This window comes from Scyliorhinus torazame, chromosome 3 (assembly GCF_047496885.1).
Source record: "Scyliorhinus torazame isolate Kashiwa2021f chromosome 3, sScyTor2.1, whole genome shotgun sequence".
NCBI lineage: Eukaryota > Metazoa > Chordata > Chondrichthyes > Carcharhiniformes > Scyliorhinidae > Scyliorhinus > Scyliorhinus torazame.
Genome location: NC_092709.1, coordinates 181,683,928 through 181,701,070, shown reverse-complemented (window position 1 = coordinate 181,701,070; position 17,143 = coordinate 181,683,928). Strand labels below are relative to the sequence as shown.

At 42.6% G+C, this 17,143-nt stretch overlaps 1 protein-coding gene across 4 annotated transcripts in view; it reads left to right on the top strand.

Moving 5' to 3' along the window:
* arap2 (ArfGAP with RhoGAP domain, ankyrin repeat and PH domain 2) overlaps window positions 1-17,143 on the top strand; it is a 604,005-nt gene that overhangs the window by 249,800 nt on the left and 337,062 nt on the right. For all 4 annotated transcript variants that reach the window (XM_072496549.1, XM_072496548.1, XM_072496547.1 and 1 more), the window contains one exon: window positions 16,441-16,561. In XM_072496549.1, the coding sequence (XP_072352650.1) occupies window positions 16,441-16,561 (121 nt within the window). The remainder of the gene's footprint in view (window positions 1-16,440; window positions 16,562-17,143) is intronic.

Genomic DNA, 17,143 nt, shown 5'->3' with positions numbered 1-17,143 from the left:
TTCGGGGAGGCTGTTACGGGAATCGAACCATGCTGCTGGCCTGCCTTGGTCTGCTTTCAAAGCCAGCGATTTAGCCATTCGTCCCGAGTGCCAGTGAGACATATTGGGCGTAAAATTAGATAGCACTGGTGTACTGGCACAAACTGTGCATAGGGAATGATCCTGTCAGGTGTTTCAACACGGTATTGGATTACTTGGCTCTCAGCCAAGCCTCATTCTTGGCTGAGAGCCACAGCATCCATTAGAGTTCCAACACAACTGAGCCCCAGGTAAAACATTGCCTGATTGACCTCTCTGATCTCTACTGTCAATTGCACAATGCTTGTTTACACAAGATAAAGAAGTTTGACATGTTTTCAATTTCTGCCTTTGAGATTTTAAGCAGTCTGGATAATTTATTGGCCTGTAATAAAAAGGAGTTATTTTTTAAGAAAGTGAAAAGTTGTCTCTGCATAACTTTTTAAAGCTTTTTTAACACATCCAACTGCGAATATGTGGTTCATTGATTCTCTGCAGTGTATAGTGGGTGAATGGGCATGGAAGGGGTCACGCTGGCACAGTGGTTAGCACTGCTTTTTCACAGCACCAGGGGCCTGGGTTCAATTCCGGCCTTGGATGACTGTAGGGTTTGTACTTCTCCCCGTGTCTGTTGAATTTCTTCCGGGTGCCACGGTTTCCTCCTACAGTCCAAAAATGTGCAGGTGAGGTAGACTGACCATGCTAAATTGCCCCTTAGTGTCTAACGATGTGCCGGTTAGGTGAGGTTACGGGGTAGGACGGGGGAGTTGACCTGGGTGGGATGCTCTTTCGGAGGGTTGGTGTGGACTTGATGGGCCAAATAGCCTCCTTCTGCATTGTAGCAATTTTATGGAATCCATTGAAATGTTGTAGCCTGCTTGGCGGGCATGAAAGACCAAAGGGATTGTTTGCTGGGTTCACTTTGACATGTAAGGGCAGGGAGGCCATCGGGTGTGGGTGGGAGGCATCCCTTGGCATGAGGTTCTTGTGGAGGACCATTTGAACCTGTCTGCCACAAGGATTGTGATTGTGATTCACATCACCTCCGAAATGGCGCGACCCACGACTTCTTGGAAACTGGCATGATTCAATGAAAATTATCACGGGTTGAGACATGCTTATCCCCGTAATGGAGCCAGCCAGGTCAAGAATGCAGCATTCAGAGTCGTGGCGCAAACCAGCCTTCACCCTTAAAAGGCCCTGTTAAATTTCAGGAATCCGAGAATTGGGTTCCAGCGACTATTTTAAAGGTCTGATGCGTCTCCCTGTCTCCACGAAAATCCAGCCCTAAATTTTTCCCTGTGGGTTTCAAGCTGTCTGCTTCCTTTGCCTTTCGTATTTTTGTTGACTTATTCCTCTCTTCACCTCCCGACACATTCTCAATGCTGGATGAGACATGACCATAGGTGACGTGGTTTGTGATGAGTTGGGCAGGGATACAGCAGTACATCAAATAGTGATTGGAGGTTGGTGCATATTAATCCCGATGGTTTCTCAGTGTCGGTTCAGACACATTGTGAGGAACTAAAAGTAATGACCAGAAGCAAGAATAGAATTTACTGCAAGAGTAGGAGAAAAGTGTGTCAACTGAGCTGCCATGCACTGCCCATTATATAATCTTTATCTAGTTGTAGAGTGGCTCGGAGCAGATCATCTCCAGAACTCTGAATTGGTGAGTGGTGGTTGGGTTGGATGCATTAGCCGTTTAAAAAAGAAAACTCTTTAATTGTTTATTCCCTAGATGTAACAGTTAATGTGAAAACCTTAGTGTTGTTAACTGTCAGCAAATCATGCTGATGGTCAGCGTTTGCAGTGTTGTTTGCCCAAGGACAATTAGTTTCTAATTATCCTCAGTAAGACACAGTAATTAGTCTGCTGTATACCCTAAAAGGGACAAAACAGATTTCAGACTAATCCATTTTAACAGCTTGGCATATGTTGCCCGTAACATGCCATACTCTTTCAGCGCTTATTAAATTGGCGACCTCTGTGAGCAGTGACGTGGGAAGTGTTTTATTTTCTAATTATGTTTGGTGTCTTATAAAATTGGAGAAACTGAACTTTCTTTTTAAAATAGTTTTTCTAGCACAGGGACTGCATGGTGAGAATGATCTGAAGCCCATTACGAATGGGAGTCTCCAGGGAATAAGCAATGGGATCTTGAGGCCTTTAGAGCTGGGCCAGGCTGGGAAAAACAAAGCAGATGCAGTTCAGGGAGTAAGTGGGAAGTAGATAGGCCGGTTAACAGCCAACATTATGTATGACTTTGCAATTGATTCGATGATTATAACTGATCTGGACTGGCAACATGCACAATAATACTTCCCAAATGGCATGAACTAATCACAGATTTGCTGGGGGCATTTTGCTGTCATCAATTCGGTACCATCACAGAATTCTTAAAAGTTGTTAGTGTGGATTTTGCCTTTCTTGTTCATATTAAGTCATACATATGCAGACACATACACATCCTCTGTTAAATGCTGCAGTGTCCGGTTGGGCTGCAAAGCAGAATGCTTCAAGGTGGCAATTGCTTGCTCCTGGAGAAAAGTAAGTAGCAGCTCATACGAGTTGTATTAAATGAGTTGGCATCATAGTAATGAAGCACATTTTTATATTTGCTACCAAGAGATTTTCTAACTTGTATACCATCAGAATTAAAATTGACACACAATTTTAATCAATTGTAGTTGATTCACAAGGTAGGGATTCCGACTCTCTCTCTTATTTATAGATAATATTGTGGAAACCCATTAAAATGATAAACCCAGTTCCATTTTTTGATATCAATGGCTTTGAAAGCTATTGGTGGTAGAGTGATTCTCCATGTACAATAGCTATTTTTTTTCTTAATTGATGCATGTGGTGTGGGTATCGCCAGCAAGGCCAGCATTTGTTGCCCACCCCTAATTACCCTTGAATTGAGTGACTTGCTACGCCAGTTCAGAGAACAGTTAAGAGTCAGCTGCATTGCTCTGGGACTGGAGTCACATGTAGATCAGACTGGGAAAGGATGACAGATTTCCTTCCCTAAGGACATTAATGGATATTATGACAATCAACAATAGTACTTAAGACTAGCTTTATATTCTAGATTCATCAATTGAATTTAAATTCCACCAGCTGCTGTGGTGGCATTTAAACCCATGTCTCCAGGGTGTTAACCTGGGCCTCTGGATTACTAGACCAGTAACACTACCACTGTGCAATGTTCTCATGCTAGTGGAAGAGGAACAAAAAGCTGAGAGTGTCGTTAACTGCTTATTTCTCACTTCAATTCTAGGCTAAGACAAATTTGTTGACCGTGGGTGAGATTCTCTGTTAGGGAGACTATGTTCTCCCACCGGAGCTGAATTGCAACTCATTTCAGGAGGCGATTCCCAATCCTTAGCCATGCAAATTTATGCATGGCAAGGATTGCGTGGGATTCCCGAGGGAAAACAGTTATCAGACTGTCATTTTGAGCGGGCGACTTGATAGTGAGGTTTTGCAGCTCACCACCTCCCCCGCATCACAATTCAGCCCACCCCAGATTTTCAGTGTGTCCCCCTCCCCCCCCCCCCCCACCCTCCCTACCCCCCCACACAGAGATCCCCTAAATAAAGAGGTTCCCCCCTTCCAGAGACCCCCCCACAGACACCCCAGAAAAGAGACCCCTATCAGGCAGCCTCTCGGAAAAGTGACCCATATCTGGAAGCTATAGAACAGTCCAGACATAGCCAGTGAAAAAAATGACTGTTGTACCACTCACCTGGGCTATACACCTGCTGGCTCAAACACAGGAAGCAACACGTGTCCATTTCTGGAAAAAGAAATCGGTCAGCTGTGTTAAACCCATCAAAGCTATTCATTCATTTCCCTAACTAGGATGTGATTGACAGCTTCCACACACACTGCTGTCAGCCTCGCTTCATTCATCTTCCTTCACGGTTGAGTAACTCTGAAGTGCTGTAACCACAATGTTTATAAACATCAACCCCTTCAAAGAGAGTTAAGTACTGACATTTTCCAGCTGACCACTGAACATCACTGAAGCGTGAAGGGGGTGATTTTCACAGTAACTTCATTGCAGTGTTAATGTAAGCTTACTTGTGACACTAATAAAGATTATTATTATTGGAAAGCATGCCTTGCATTGTGTTTGGGGGGTGGGAGGGTGGCCCTCAGATGGACTTTGGAGGCAACGCGATTAAGGAGTTAGCCCCTTGGCCCACCACGAGGTCCACCACATCATTGCCTCGTTTGTTTTACCTGTAGTAATCCTCGTCCAAGTAATTCCCGGCCTAGAGGACCGGAGAATCACACGGGCCGAGAGAAGCTGTTGCCTGGCCTGCTAAGTGGATGCAAATGGGTCTTAATGATCCATTTGCATCCTTCCACTGGTGCAGAGCATGAACCTTGATCCCGCCATCAGCGGGGGGCTGGAGCATTGGAAACGGGTCGACGCCTGGTGCTTCACCGGAAACTCTGCTATGGCGGGGCTAGGTGGAGAATTTTGCCCATTGACTTTAATATCATTAGCGATTATGTTCTCCCCTTTTAAGAATTATTCAGCTTCTAAGGCATGGTAGCACAGTGGTTAGCACAGTTGCTTCACAGCTTCAGGGTCCCAGGTTTGATTCCTGGCCTGGGTCACTGTCTGTGCAGAGCCTGCATGTTCTCCCCGTGTTTGCTCCAAGTGCTCCAGTTTCCTCCCACAGTCCAAAAATGTGCAGGTGAGGTGGACTGGCTATGCTAAATTGCCCTTAGTGTCCTAAAAGGTTTAGGTGGAAGTGTGGGGATAGGGTGGAGGTGTGGGCTTAGGTAGGGTGTTGTTTCCAAGGGCAGGTGCAGACTCGATGGGCTGGATGGCCTCCTCTTGCACTGTAAATTCTATGATATTGGCCCTTTCAGAGTTTCCTATATACTTGACACCCGTCCGGCACTGAACTGTGAATATATTGTTTAGATTTCAGTCTGTCATTATCCTTCCTTTATGCCTGCTAATCTCAGCTGCACAGTCTTGACTGAGGAACAGATGGAAAATCTAAGATCCATGAGATAGTGAGGTTCTTTACAGTGTGCTGCAAGATAAATGCCTACATTTTCATGAGGTTTATGGCACCGTCTTCCTGCTGTAAATTCTTACATGTTTCTGGCTTTGTAGCATCTGCTCTGGTTCTAGTTCAGCTGATTACATTTTCTGCCTCTGAACGATATTGGCACTGGTCTTCAAAATGTGCATCAAACATGGACCCTTCCTGTGAGTGTTGAACAAAATGCTTGTTCCATCTGCTAAACTGTGGAAGAAATGTGTAACCGGTATCATGAGAGGTAATGAAAACAGAAGTGCTGGAAAAACTCAGCAGGCCTGGCAGCATCGGTGGAGAGAGAAGTATAGTTAACATTTTATGTTCAATATGACTCTTCGGAACTGAAGAGAGGTAAAAATGTGATGAATTTGGTGACAAAGGAGGGAGGGTCAGGTGGTACAAAAGGGAAGGTCAGGGATAGATTACATTAGATTTAGATTTATTGTCACGTGTACAAAGTTACAGTGAAAAGTATTGTTCTGCGTACATTCCAGGCAGATCGCTCCATGCATGAAAGAAACAAAGGACATACGATAAATACACAATGTAAATACATAGACATAGACATCAGGTAAAGCATAAGAAGTATAGTGCTACAACAGTAGAGAAGATGCGTGGAGAGACCTGTTCAGTCCATGAGGGTCATTCAGGAGCTTGATAACAGCGGGGAAGAAGCTGTTTTTGAACCTGTTAGTGCCCGGTGGAAGAGCGAATAACCCAGGTGGGAGGAGTCTTTGATTATGCTTCCCGCTTTCCCAATGCAGCGGGAGTTGTAGACAGAGTCAATGGTTGGGAACAGGTTTGTGTGACGATCTGGACTGTGTTCACGAGTCTCTGTAGTTTTGAGCAGTTGCCATTCCAGGCTGTAATGCAGCCAGATGGGATGTTTTCTATGGTGCATCTGTAAAAATTGGTAAGAGTCAATGTGAACATGCCGAATTTCCTTAGTTTCATGAGAAAGTATAGATGCTGTTGTGCTTTCTTGGGCGTAGCATTAATGTGGGTGGACCAGGCCTGTTTCTCGGCAGCGGGAGGCAACCTGTCGTTGGCCGGCAGTCGGATCTTCTGTCCCACGCGATCAATTAGATTTCCTATTGAATCCACCCCATGCTGCCGGCAAACTTATGGCAGTTGTGTGCCGTCGGCAGGACTGGAAGATCTCACCGGCGTGAACATCCGGCAGATCTCGCCCATTATGGTGAACTATTTTGAGTGTGGCTATTACCTGTTCCATGTGTGCATATTTATACAGGTGAATGCATAGGCATGTGTAATAATTCAGGCACACTTTGCAGGTATCCATATAAATATAAAAGTAGATAAACCAGTTAAATCTTTATGAAAACAAAAGACTGACATCAACAAAGTTGCATGAAAAATAGAAAAAATATAACTTGACGAATGCTTATAAGACAGATTGTTGCGACTAAGAACGGAGGGCATTGTAGCTTCAAACGTTATTGGCCGGGATTTTCCGGTCCTGCCCATGGTGGGAAGTGTCATGGACAGGATGGAACATTTGATGGACCAGCCAAAGGTCCGTTCACCTCAAGTGGGAATTTCAGGTTCCGAGGTGGGCAGGGCAGGAAAATTCTGTCCATTTTGTTTCTTTGAAAGAAAAACCCGACTGTTTAAATATAATATTATTTAGCATCTTTAATCTGTGTCAGATTTTGGTGGAAAATGTTGTTGAGCCACTTGGGAAGAGGCCTTGTTAGTGTGCAATTTATCTTCCTCAGCACAGAATTTGTCCTGAATAGTGACATTATTGTACATTCGGGAAGTATCCTTTTTTGGCAGTCGTATCTTGCCAAATCAAACTTTACTTTTTTGAAATACCTCTTCACAGGATAGTCGCCATGTTGACTGTAGACCCTGAAAGCAATACATATGAAGATAGAATTGTACAAGACCTGAAAAGTGCATTTTGGTGTAACGTACTGAACTTAAAGTTGAAAAGCAGAATACGCAGTTCACTGCTTATATTCCTCATTTGATTTTGTTGCCAAACGGCTGGTGGCCCCGCCTTCCCTGGGTTTCCGTTCTAAACATTCGTTGCTAATTTTTAAGACACAAAACTAGTGACTAAATGCACCAGAAGTATTTCACTCATTATATTGGGCAATGCTCTACAGGTGACTAGGTTGCCCTGGTAAGTTAAATACTAAATAAAATGTACCAATGTGAGCCCTGTGCTTGTTTTTAAAGAAGTATTCTTTCATGGGGTGTGGGCGTTGCTGACCAGGCCAGCATTTATTGCCCATCTCTAAAGCAATTTGAAATATTGGTCTGGCCCAGTCCGGGACTCACTGTTTGGTAAATTGCCTTGACAATTGGTGGCAATAACAAGCAGGCAGGCATCCTTCAGTAGTGCTTTTGAATGGGATTGCCCATTGCATTGAAGTTCATAGAACCATGCAGACAGTGGGAGACCATTTGGCCCATTATGCATATGTCAACTCTGGTAGAATTATCCAATTTTGACCACTCCTTTGCTCTTTTCTCATTGCACCATACGTTTTTCCTTTTCAAATATTTGTCCAATTAACTTCATGAATTTTACTCTACCAAATGCTTTCGTGATTTTGAGCAACTCTTTCAAATTTCCCCTCATCCCTCTCTTTTTTAAGAAACACAGCCCCTATCTCTCCACTCTGCCGACATAACTGAACTGCCTCACTCCTGACAACTATTCTCTGCACCCTCTTCAAGGTTGTGACATCCTTCGTGAAGTGTGGTGTCCATTGTTGTACAAAATACTCCAGCTGAGACCTAACCAGTGTTTTATTAAGGTTTAGCATCAATAACATCTTCAGTTTTCCCCCCTTCGCTGTACTGCCTCCAAGCTGGGTCTATTCTTCCATTGGTAGGAGAACAAAAGTGTGCATGGTATTTCAGGTTCGGGTTTGACCAAAACCCTGTGCAATTATAGTAATTTCCTTGCAATTAAAGGAAAAATTGCTTCTTACTGGTTTGCAGCACCTGCTCACTAACTTTGTGGTCCTTTACGAGTGCACCCAAGTCCCTCTGAACATCAACATGGCCAGGTTTCATGCCTTTTAAAAAATATACTTATTTTCTGTTTGTGCTGCCAAAATGAATAACTTCATATATCTCTGCAATATATTCCATCTGCCACCTATTTATCCACTCTTTGTGCCTTTGCAGCCACTTTGTGTCCTCTTCACAGCTTACATTTCCACTTAGATTTGTATTCTCAGCAAATATCGAGCAGACCTTTATGGCCCCGTCGTGGCAGGGGTGCGGCTGGCAAATTGCAGTGAACCATCCATGGACTTTAACTCAATAAATGATAACTGATACTCGACTCCTGAATCAAACTCAAATGTCACCCCAATCGGAACAGCTGGCCAAGCTTTCTTGAAGGATGCTGCACTGGTCACTGAGCCCTTGACTCTGGGTATTTTTTTGCGCGATGGTTGTTCCTCTTTGGAAACCATCATCATTGGACCCCAAAACCAAAGTGACGGCTGTCATGCAAGTGGTCAGCGGCGGCTCCATCATGATGGCTGTACTGGACTCGGTAATAGTCCATGTTGGAACAAGTAGTTTCTATACTCTGTGCAAACCTCGACACTTGCTGGAGTTGGACTGAGCTGTTGCACACAAGCTTAGTGATAAGTGGTCCAATGCACCTCGCATTTCCTGGTATCTGCCCATTAGCCATCATTGGTAGTCTGAATTCCGTGCAGCAAATTAATGTACAATTTGTCCCACTGGTGAGATGGCACCTATGTTATCCAGCCTGCATGTAAAGTACATGTGGCGCTAATCTCTGAACTGATGCTTGTTTAGGTCAGATTGAGTAATGGCACTGCCCCCCCCCCGAACTCTTAAGTCCACATTTTCAGTACCTGAACTGAAGTAGAGAGAAAAAATTACTTTTTGTTTGAAGACATACTGAATTAGAAGTGACTGGTGAAATAGCTGTTGTTGCCATGCAGTGTGTGTGTGTGGGGGGGGGGGGGGGGGGGGGGGTGAAAAAGGAGTAAGATTTCAAATTGGGAAGATATGAACAAACCCTGAACACAGTTTCCTCCAGCCATCGGTTCCTTTCAGCATTACAGCCATGTCCGAGGATCTACACTCCTTTCATTGGCATGTAAACAGCCACATGCTATGCCTCTTGTATCATGTCACATGATACTAGATCTGTGCTCGTTCCTCTTCAAGCTTTATCCTCTGTGCTATCACTCTTGGAGGCCATGGGCAACAGTTTTCTGTAATAACTTTCCAATCATTGTTCATAATTACAGTCAAATACTCAGCACCAATTAATATAGGTTGTGATTTCTCAAATGACTGAAGGTTCACTTTTTACAAGACAATTTTTCCGTGTACAGGACATTGATTTCCTCTATTTTTGGGAAGACAAAAGAAAACATCCAGGAGAAGATTGCTGCAATTGCAGCACATTCCCAGTAGATGTCTCCAAATACCACAGAATGAGAACACTAGAAGCTTTTAAAGCACATATTGCTTCAAACTAAATTTAATTAAATGAGAAGGCATTTGTGGGAGTGTTTTCCACATTGTTTATATTGTCTTCATATTTCATATGTCTAATAATTCTGGCTGCAGCTTCAAAATAATGAAATATTCTTTAAGTAATGGAAATGGATAAAATGTAAATTTGCACTCTTAATAAGTCTTAGAGTACTTCAGATGCAGTGACAACGGACGAGATTAAATATCATCGGAATCACGTGCTCATTTTAGAGGGTCAAGTCGTGAACTGTTGGAGAAATGGTGAATAGGTGGAATTGCTTCTTCAGCTGTTTCAGTATGCCTTGTTGGTGAGTTAACCAATTAGAGCAATTAGTGGCAATGGAGATGCCTCTGAGCTGATCGTTTATCTTGTGCTGGGGTGATGCCCTACATTTAATGGGTTACAGAAGGAAAGGAGCAAAATATACAAGGACATTGATGATTATGTGTTTATATCTTGCTGCATAGATTGAGGACTGCAAAAGTAAATGGTTGACATACATGTTGGCAAATGCTGAACCGTAAATGCCATGTTGCATAAATGTGGTCATGTATCTAAAAGTAAAGTCGCCGTAGACCCAGATGACCATCCCCCTTTGAGGGGCAGAGCTGACTGATGGTGATTTGACCTGAGGGATCATCACACTTCAAGCAAGGGGCAAGGTTGAGAAGGCGGGGTCTTCATGAATAACCTCAGCCGGTACGGGAATTGAATCGGTGCTGTTAGCGTCGCTCTGCATCACGAGCCAGCTGTCCAGCCAACCGAGCTAAACTGGTCCCCAATTCATGTGTGTAACTTGACAAAGAATGGTTTATTCCATTGCTCAAATGGCCTGATATTTTGCCGTGCCCTTTACATTTTTTCTGAACAAAAAGAAGCTTTTCACTGGTTTTGTGTGAGTGGTTTGCAACAATGGCATGCTCCATCTGTTTGCTGATGTCATTGACTGAAGAATCCATGTGGCCAGCAATGAATTCTACCTTATGTGAGATGCATGTTCAGCTTTACGCACTTAGCTGCACTGTCCACTGCATAATAATGCATAATTAGAACTAGCTAAATTAGAATGAAAAAAACATTGGAAGGTTTTTGTTGTTACTCTCTTAATCTATTAGTCAATCCGTGTTGCAGTTCATTAGGCTTGGTGAAATTTTGTTTTTAATCTTATTGGAGCTGAATATTTACTTCCCGAGATTACCTAATGAGCCTTACCGTTACGGAAGAGCTTGCTTGCAATTGGGGGTTGTATGCAAACAGCGAGCTGCTAACTGAGGCATCCTAAGATCTAAAGAATCGACTTTCCGCCAGTGTACATGAGATTATTATTCTGAAGTTTAATAAATTATAGTTGCTGCATTGCAGCCAGTCTAATGCAGTTTTACTGTATAAAGGTGTGTTGAAGTGAAACTGAGTGGCTTTTTTTTAAGGACTATGTTTGGTAGGGATAGCAGCAGTGGTACTCTTGTAGTAAGGTGATATGAGATGAGTTCATTTTCTTTTCTACAAAAACAATGCAAATTTTAATTATATTTAAAGAAGTTTGTAGTTTAAAGGATTTTTAAAAATAAGGATATTTAGTTGTATTGTTGTTGCCATACTTTGATTATTAAATAATCTAAAAATTCTTGCAATGTTTTTACTTGAAACCAAGCAATCACAATGAAATACATCTAATGTGGTTTTAACTAAATTAAATTAAAATTCTCTTGCCTTTGGCATATTTATTGGAGGTGGAATTGTCTGTCATTAGTTGGCAACATTAAGAACATTTAGGATTCAGCCATAGTTCAGCTGGTAGCACCCTTGCCTCAATCAGAAGGTTGTGAGTGAAAGTCCCACTCCAAGACATGAAGACAAAAAGTCAAAACTGACACTCCAGTTTAGTACTGGGGGAATACCATGTTGTCTGAGCTAGCGGTATTGCCATGATTCCTACTTTGCAATAGAAAAGCGCTATATTGGATGTAAAGAGTGCCGGGACGTCCTGAGCTTGTGGAAGATATTTTATGAATTCAAGTCTTTATTTATTTTCTTTGATTGTGCAGCATCTGTAAAGTGAGGTTGCCATTTAAATTGGAGGCCGTTTATCAGATCTCAATTTTTCGTACGGAAACTGAGCTCTATTTACAAAAGTTTTAGAAATATGTTTTAGCATTTGCATGTTTTTTTTGTGTTTTACCTCTGCCAGTAGATCATTTTACTACTTGTGTATCAAATCCTTCCTCAGTTACAATTCTGTGACCATATTCTCAAGAGTGTACAGATAAGAAAGTGCTAGTGTTGCAGTTTTGGATAGAGTGGAATGGAAGGTGACATGGCAGGTAGGATTTCTACAAATTTAGCAACCAGATTCCAGCACATGCTTTGGAACAAAGTCATTTTCAGTTATTTTAAACCTGGTTACGCACAAATGAATCAGACATCCTTCTTAAAAAGAATAGGTGAATTTTCTCATTTATTTGACTCCGGGGGATGATTTTGCTCCCGCTGTGAGCGCAAACAGTGACGTGGGCGCAAAATCTCGTGAGATTCAGAAAACGTGATTCTCGCTGGCAAGGTGTCGTTCTCCAATTTTCTCCACTCCTCCCTGGTGACATAATGAGATTCCTGCCCTCATTTCAATAAATTGTAATGAATTGAAATACAATAAAAGGGCTGCCCCGCATTATGTTTTGCCCTCAGTGGGTAGAATTCAGGTTCTAACTAAATGCTGGGTGTACCTTTCCATATGCACAGGTGAGATTTCACCCCAGATTTTCTGACATTCAGTGCACTAGAAAGTCTGGGGCGAGGTTTGATAGAGCTGGCAAGGATGGCTCCACAGAGACTGCAGAACCACTTGAGTGCCTCATTCAGCGCTACAAATAATCTCCCCACGGACATGGAGGACCGCCCCCCCCCCCCTCCCCCTCACAACCGCCACCATATAGAAGGGGAACCCTCCCTAAATGGGGCTTCCCAGAGGGCCCGACCCTGGTCACGTCCCTCACCACCTGGGGGCAATACTTACCTGTGCGTCCCCGGTGTGGTCATCACGCCTCGTGTTTCGCACCAGTGCGACATCACGGCGATTGGGTGGGATGACAGGGTGAGGGCAAAGGCTGCGGCGCAAATCCCGTTTTGGACATGTCGTGAGATTTAGCAGCCATTACAGGTTTTGCACACGCGGCACAGCGACCACTGAATATTTGCTCATAGTCACGTTGGTGAGATTTACAACAAGTATTTAAAACTTGAACCAGTTGAGATGAACCTGCGGGTGCACAAAGTTAAGCAAGCCTGCGGGGTAGAGGGACAAGTCTGAGCAGTACCACTAGCAGTGCCAGCTCTGCTCTCTGGGCAGACCCATTGGGGGGTGTTATAATAATAAGAATAATTGCTTATTGTCACAAGTCGGCGTCAATGAAGTTACTGTGAAAAGCCCCTAGTCGCCACATTCCGGCGCCTGTTCGGGGAGGCCGGTACGGGAATTTAATCCGTGCTGCTGGCCTTGTTCTGCATTACAAGCCAGCTGTTTAGCCCACTGTGTTAAACCAGCCCCATAATTGTTCTCCTTAATTGTGAGGGGATTTCACCCCAATGTGTGTGTGTGAGGGGGTGGGGGATGTGGAACGGTTTCTCTGTTGCTTGTGGGGGGTGAGGGTTGCGGTTTGTCTTTATGCTTGTTGGGGAGGATTTCCTCAATGCTGGTTGTGGGTGGGGGGGGGGGGGGGGAATCCCCCATGTCTCTGGGTTGGGGAAATTCATTTTTTTCAACACAGATAGGGGTGCCCTTTTAATATGACGCCCTGGTCTCTGAGGAACGGGCGTTGCTGGCACTATCAGGTCCTGCCTCGCAAAGAGACGGTCCATACCATGCTCCCAGACTTTCTGTGCACAGGGTGGCAGAGAATCTGGAGATAAAATTTGCCTGTACAGTTGGAAAGCTGCATGTGTTGGTTTTCTCACTGAATCTAACACCCTGACAAATTGTGGGAGCATTCTGTTCTGTGTGTCAGTTCAGCCGGGAAAAGCGGGGTGCCCTGCCGGCTTTTTCCGGCATATTTTGGCACACAGTCAAAAAGAAATCAAGGTGGCGAGTCCTACAATGATACGCTGGTGGGGAGGGCACTGAATGAGCAACATCAGCTTTCAAAGATCTGTTTTTAAAGGGTGCCCAGATGTAAAAGAAAATAAAAATAGAAATAAATACAGACACCACGGAACTACCTGGGCACTGCCCCCTGGCACTGCCAGAGTACTGTCTGGGCATAACCTTCTTTCCTCCTGGGGGCTGTGCTTAGCTGGGTGCACCCGAAGTGGTTTATGTTACAGTGGATAGGCAGGGATGTGATGTGATGCGGTGGGGTAGTGGTGGGTGGGCGGTGAATAGAATGGCAAAAAGATGGCAACAAAATTTGTAACCAAAAAACCTCAAACCTACGAACATCTGAAAGCATATCAGAAAATGCACTTTGCTTGGATTTTCAGAAATTAACCTAAGCTTCAGCCAATGTGCTTGAGCGCGAGTCATGTTAACCATTCAAAGGGAAAATTTTAATAAAAGATATAAAATTGGAAATATTACTGCATTGAGAAATATTGTGAGTATATCCCTAAAGAATTAACCAAAGTTCTATTATGGGAATTTATCATTACAATATTAAATGCTGGGTGGATGTTAAAATAACTTGGGACTTTTATGAGTATTTTCAAATTTTCCCTTATGTAAATTTCAGAATTATAATAGAATAACCCAAGATTGGTATTATGATAAAGCTTGATCTTAACTTCAATTTAATAATCCACCTGTGGCCTTTACATTACAATGCTTTTTGTAATATATTTCACTATCATTTTTACCATATTTTCTTACCTGTTGCTACAATAAAGCTAACATTTCAATCCCAGTAGTTAGTGTCATGTGTTGCTGCATAATTTCAAATCCATTTTGCTCCTGGGGTAGAGATGAAGGCCATATGAGGCGTCATTCCTGTTCCGTTGTTAATTCTGAGCACTACAAATACTAAAACCCACTTTCATGCTTTTTCCATAATTATTTTTGTAATTCTTTTTTATCTGCATTATCCCATTACTAAGAACTTCATTCTCCAATGATTAGAAACCAATTTAACCCAAAATGAAAGTCAGATTGGAAAAGTGCAAATTAAAAGACATCTCAGTAACGATGGTCTTAATATAAATAATTGATATTTATAAAGGGAACCTTGCTGGTCAAATGCAAAAATGTTAATTGAACGCGTAGGTTCTGATGGTATTGAAAATTGCAGTTTAATATAACCAGACCCACTACTCAGCTAAGAGTTATACGGACCTTTAAAAATAAATGAGTAACTTGAAGAACCAAACTGTCATAAATCTTGTAATGTTCACATGCAGGGCAAGACTTTCACCCAGGTGGATCAAAATAAAGCCCATTAAGATCTAAAATATCAATGTTTCATATCCTGTCTTTCATTGATGCTCTTGCCCTTTTATAACTCAGAACAAAATGGTTTGGTTTAAACCTATGTACTATATCCTGTCAGTGCCATGTTAAAATCTATCAATGCATTTTAGCTATGGACCCACAATAATGAGAGCTTGGAGGTTTTCTTGCTCCATGGAAACTGTAGTGAGAGTTGATGGTGAGCTTCAGAGAACAAGCAAAACTGTAAAACTTTGATCGTATTCCAACTTTCCTGGGAAATTTGTCTAACGTGGTAGTTATGGCATTTGATATTAAGCTTGTAATTACATTGTTATGGTAAACATTTGTATCATAAATCATGCATTGTTCAACACTGTAATATTAAAGAACGTATTTAAGGTGATCAACATGATTAATTGAAGCACTTGACAAATGAATGTTTAGAAAATAGAAGCTCTTCAGAAAGTTTGTGATTAATGAGTTGGAGGGGAGGTGGGTGAAAATGCCTCCCCACTGAAATCAGTGATTGCTCATCTAACCTCCTTTATTGAGATAGAAATATAATTGCAGTGTAGGTCAGCAAGTAGGCATAGTTCCATAGATTATAATTGGATGTAACAAGACATTCAATCAGTACAAGTCCTTTACGAAATGGATTTTAAATCAGATTTGAAAATAATGGGTCGAATGGAGCTTGAAATGGGGTAAAAGGAACATTTTTATTATTCAATGTTTGATAAAATGAATGATTCACAATTTGCCCACGTTGCTGTAGCATACTCTGATGTTTGGCCTGTGGCTTCTTTGATTTCTCAAAAAAAAGTTTGCTCTTTACTTAATGAGCGTGGTGATTAGGTGTTGGTTTCACTGGAGCCAGCAGAGTACCCCGGTGCCCGGTTGACAAAGTCAGATCTGAGGTATTATCAGAACTGTAAGAACTGCAAGGGTTAATGAAGTGTCTGGAGTAGCCACTAGAGGGAGCTACAGTTACAAGCATAGAAAGCAGTGATGTTAAGCCTTGGGGGAGTGGGTGCGCAGGAGTTAGCTAGAGAGAGTCAGAAGTACAAATAGTGTGAGTGAGAGCAGATCATTGTTTATATCAGTATTAAGATTAGCTATAGATGAGTGTAGTTTAAATGTTAATATTCAACTGTGTATTCATTTGGAGTACGTGTCGAATTCAAATTAGTAGTGTTAATACATTTATAGCTTTGTTTAAGTTCAAGCTATTTTGTGGTCTTTGTGAACACTATGCCAACCATTCTGAATTAAGCAACACAAAAAACACCACACGATCTGCGTAATTAGTATGTGCTGTTCAGTGAATGCCCTTCAATAACTCCAATCTCAAGCATAGATGTTCACTATAGCTTCAGATAAAATGGATACATATTTGCTTACTTTTTTTTCCTTCTTGTTCCTCATTAAAGGAAATGTACTCGAAAGGAATAATCCCACTCACTTCAATAAACACAGTGCATGGGTTGGGAGATAACAAGTTTGAGGTGATTTCCTCCATCAGAACTTTTACTTTTAGAGTTGAGAAAGAAGGTAAGTAAACAACATACCTGAGGATTGTGATTAAATTTGATGTATTGTTGGGAGCAATAGTTCTAAAAAGAATCTTGTTGCAACCTATAATATCTGAAACCTCCCTGTAATAAACCTATGTAAGTCCCTCAGCAGCCATTTAGCTCTAAATCAAAAACAATTTGCCAATCAATTGTCTGTGTTTAATTTTGTCCTGTCATGGAGTATTTCTCTTCTTCTGTGACGGTTGTTCCAAATGGACTGATTGAGATTGGGAATTCTGTGAAGTCATAGGGTGCGATTTAATGGGATGAGACCCTGAAAGAGAAAGCAACGTGGTGTTGCAGTGGCGGGGGCGTGGGGCTCTCAACCTCTGGAGTTGAAGGGCACATGGGGTGGGGTGTGATGAAAGTCATGGGGCCAAGTCTCATGGGCCGGGTGGATGAGACCCTGAATGAGAAAGCAACGCGGTGTTGGGGCGGTGGGGGGGGGGGGGGGGGGGGGGGAAGAGGGCCTCAACTTATGGAGTAGCTGTCCAGGAGGCTTACATGTTGAGGCATCACACCAATGAGATCTCTGAATTATGTAGCCTGACTAAGAAGG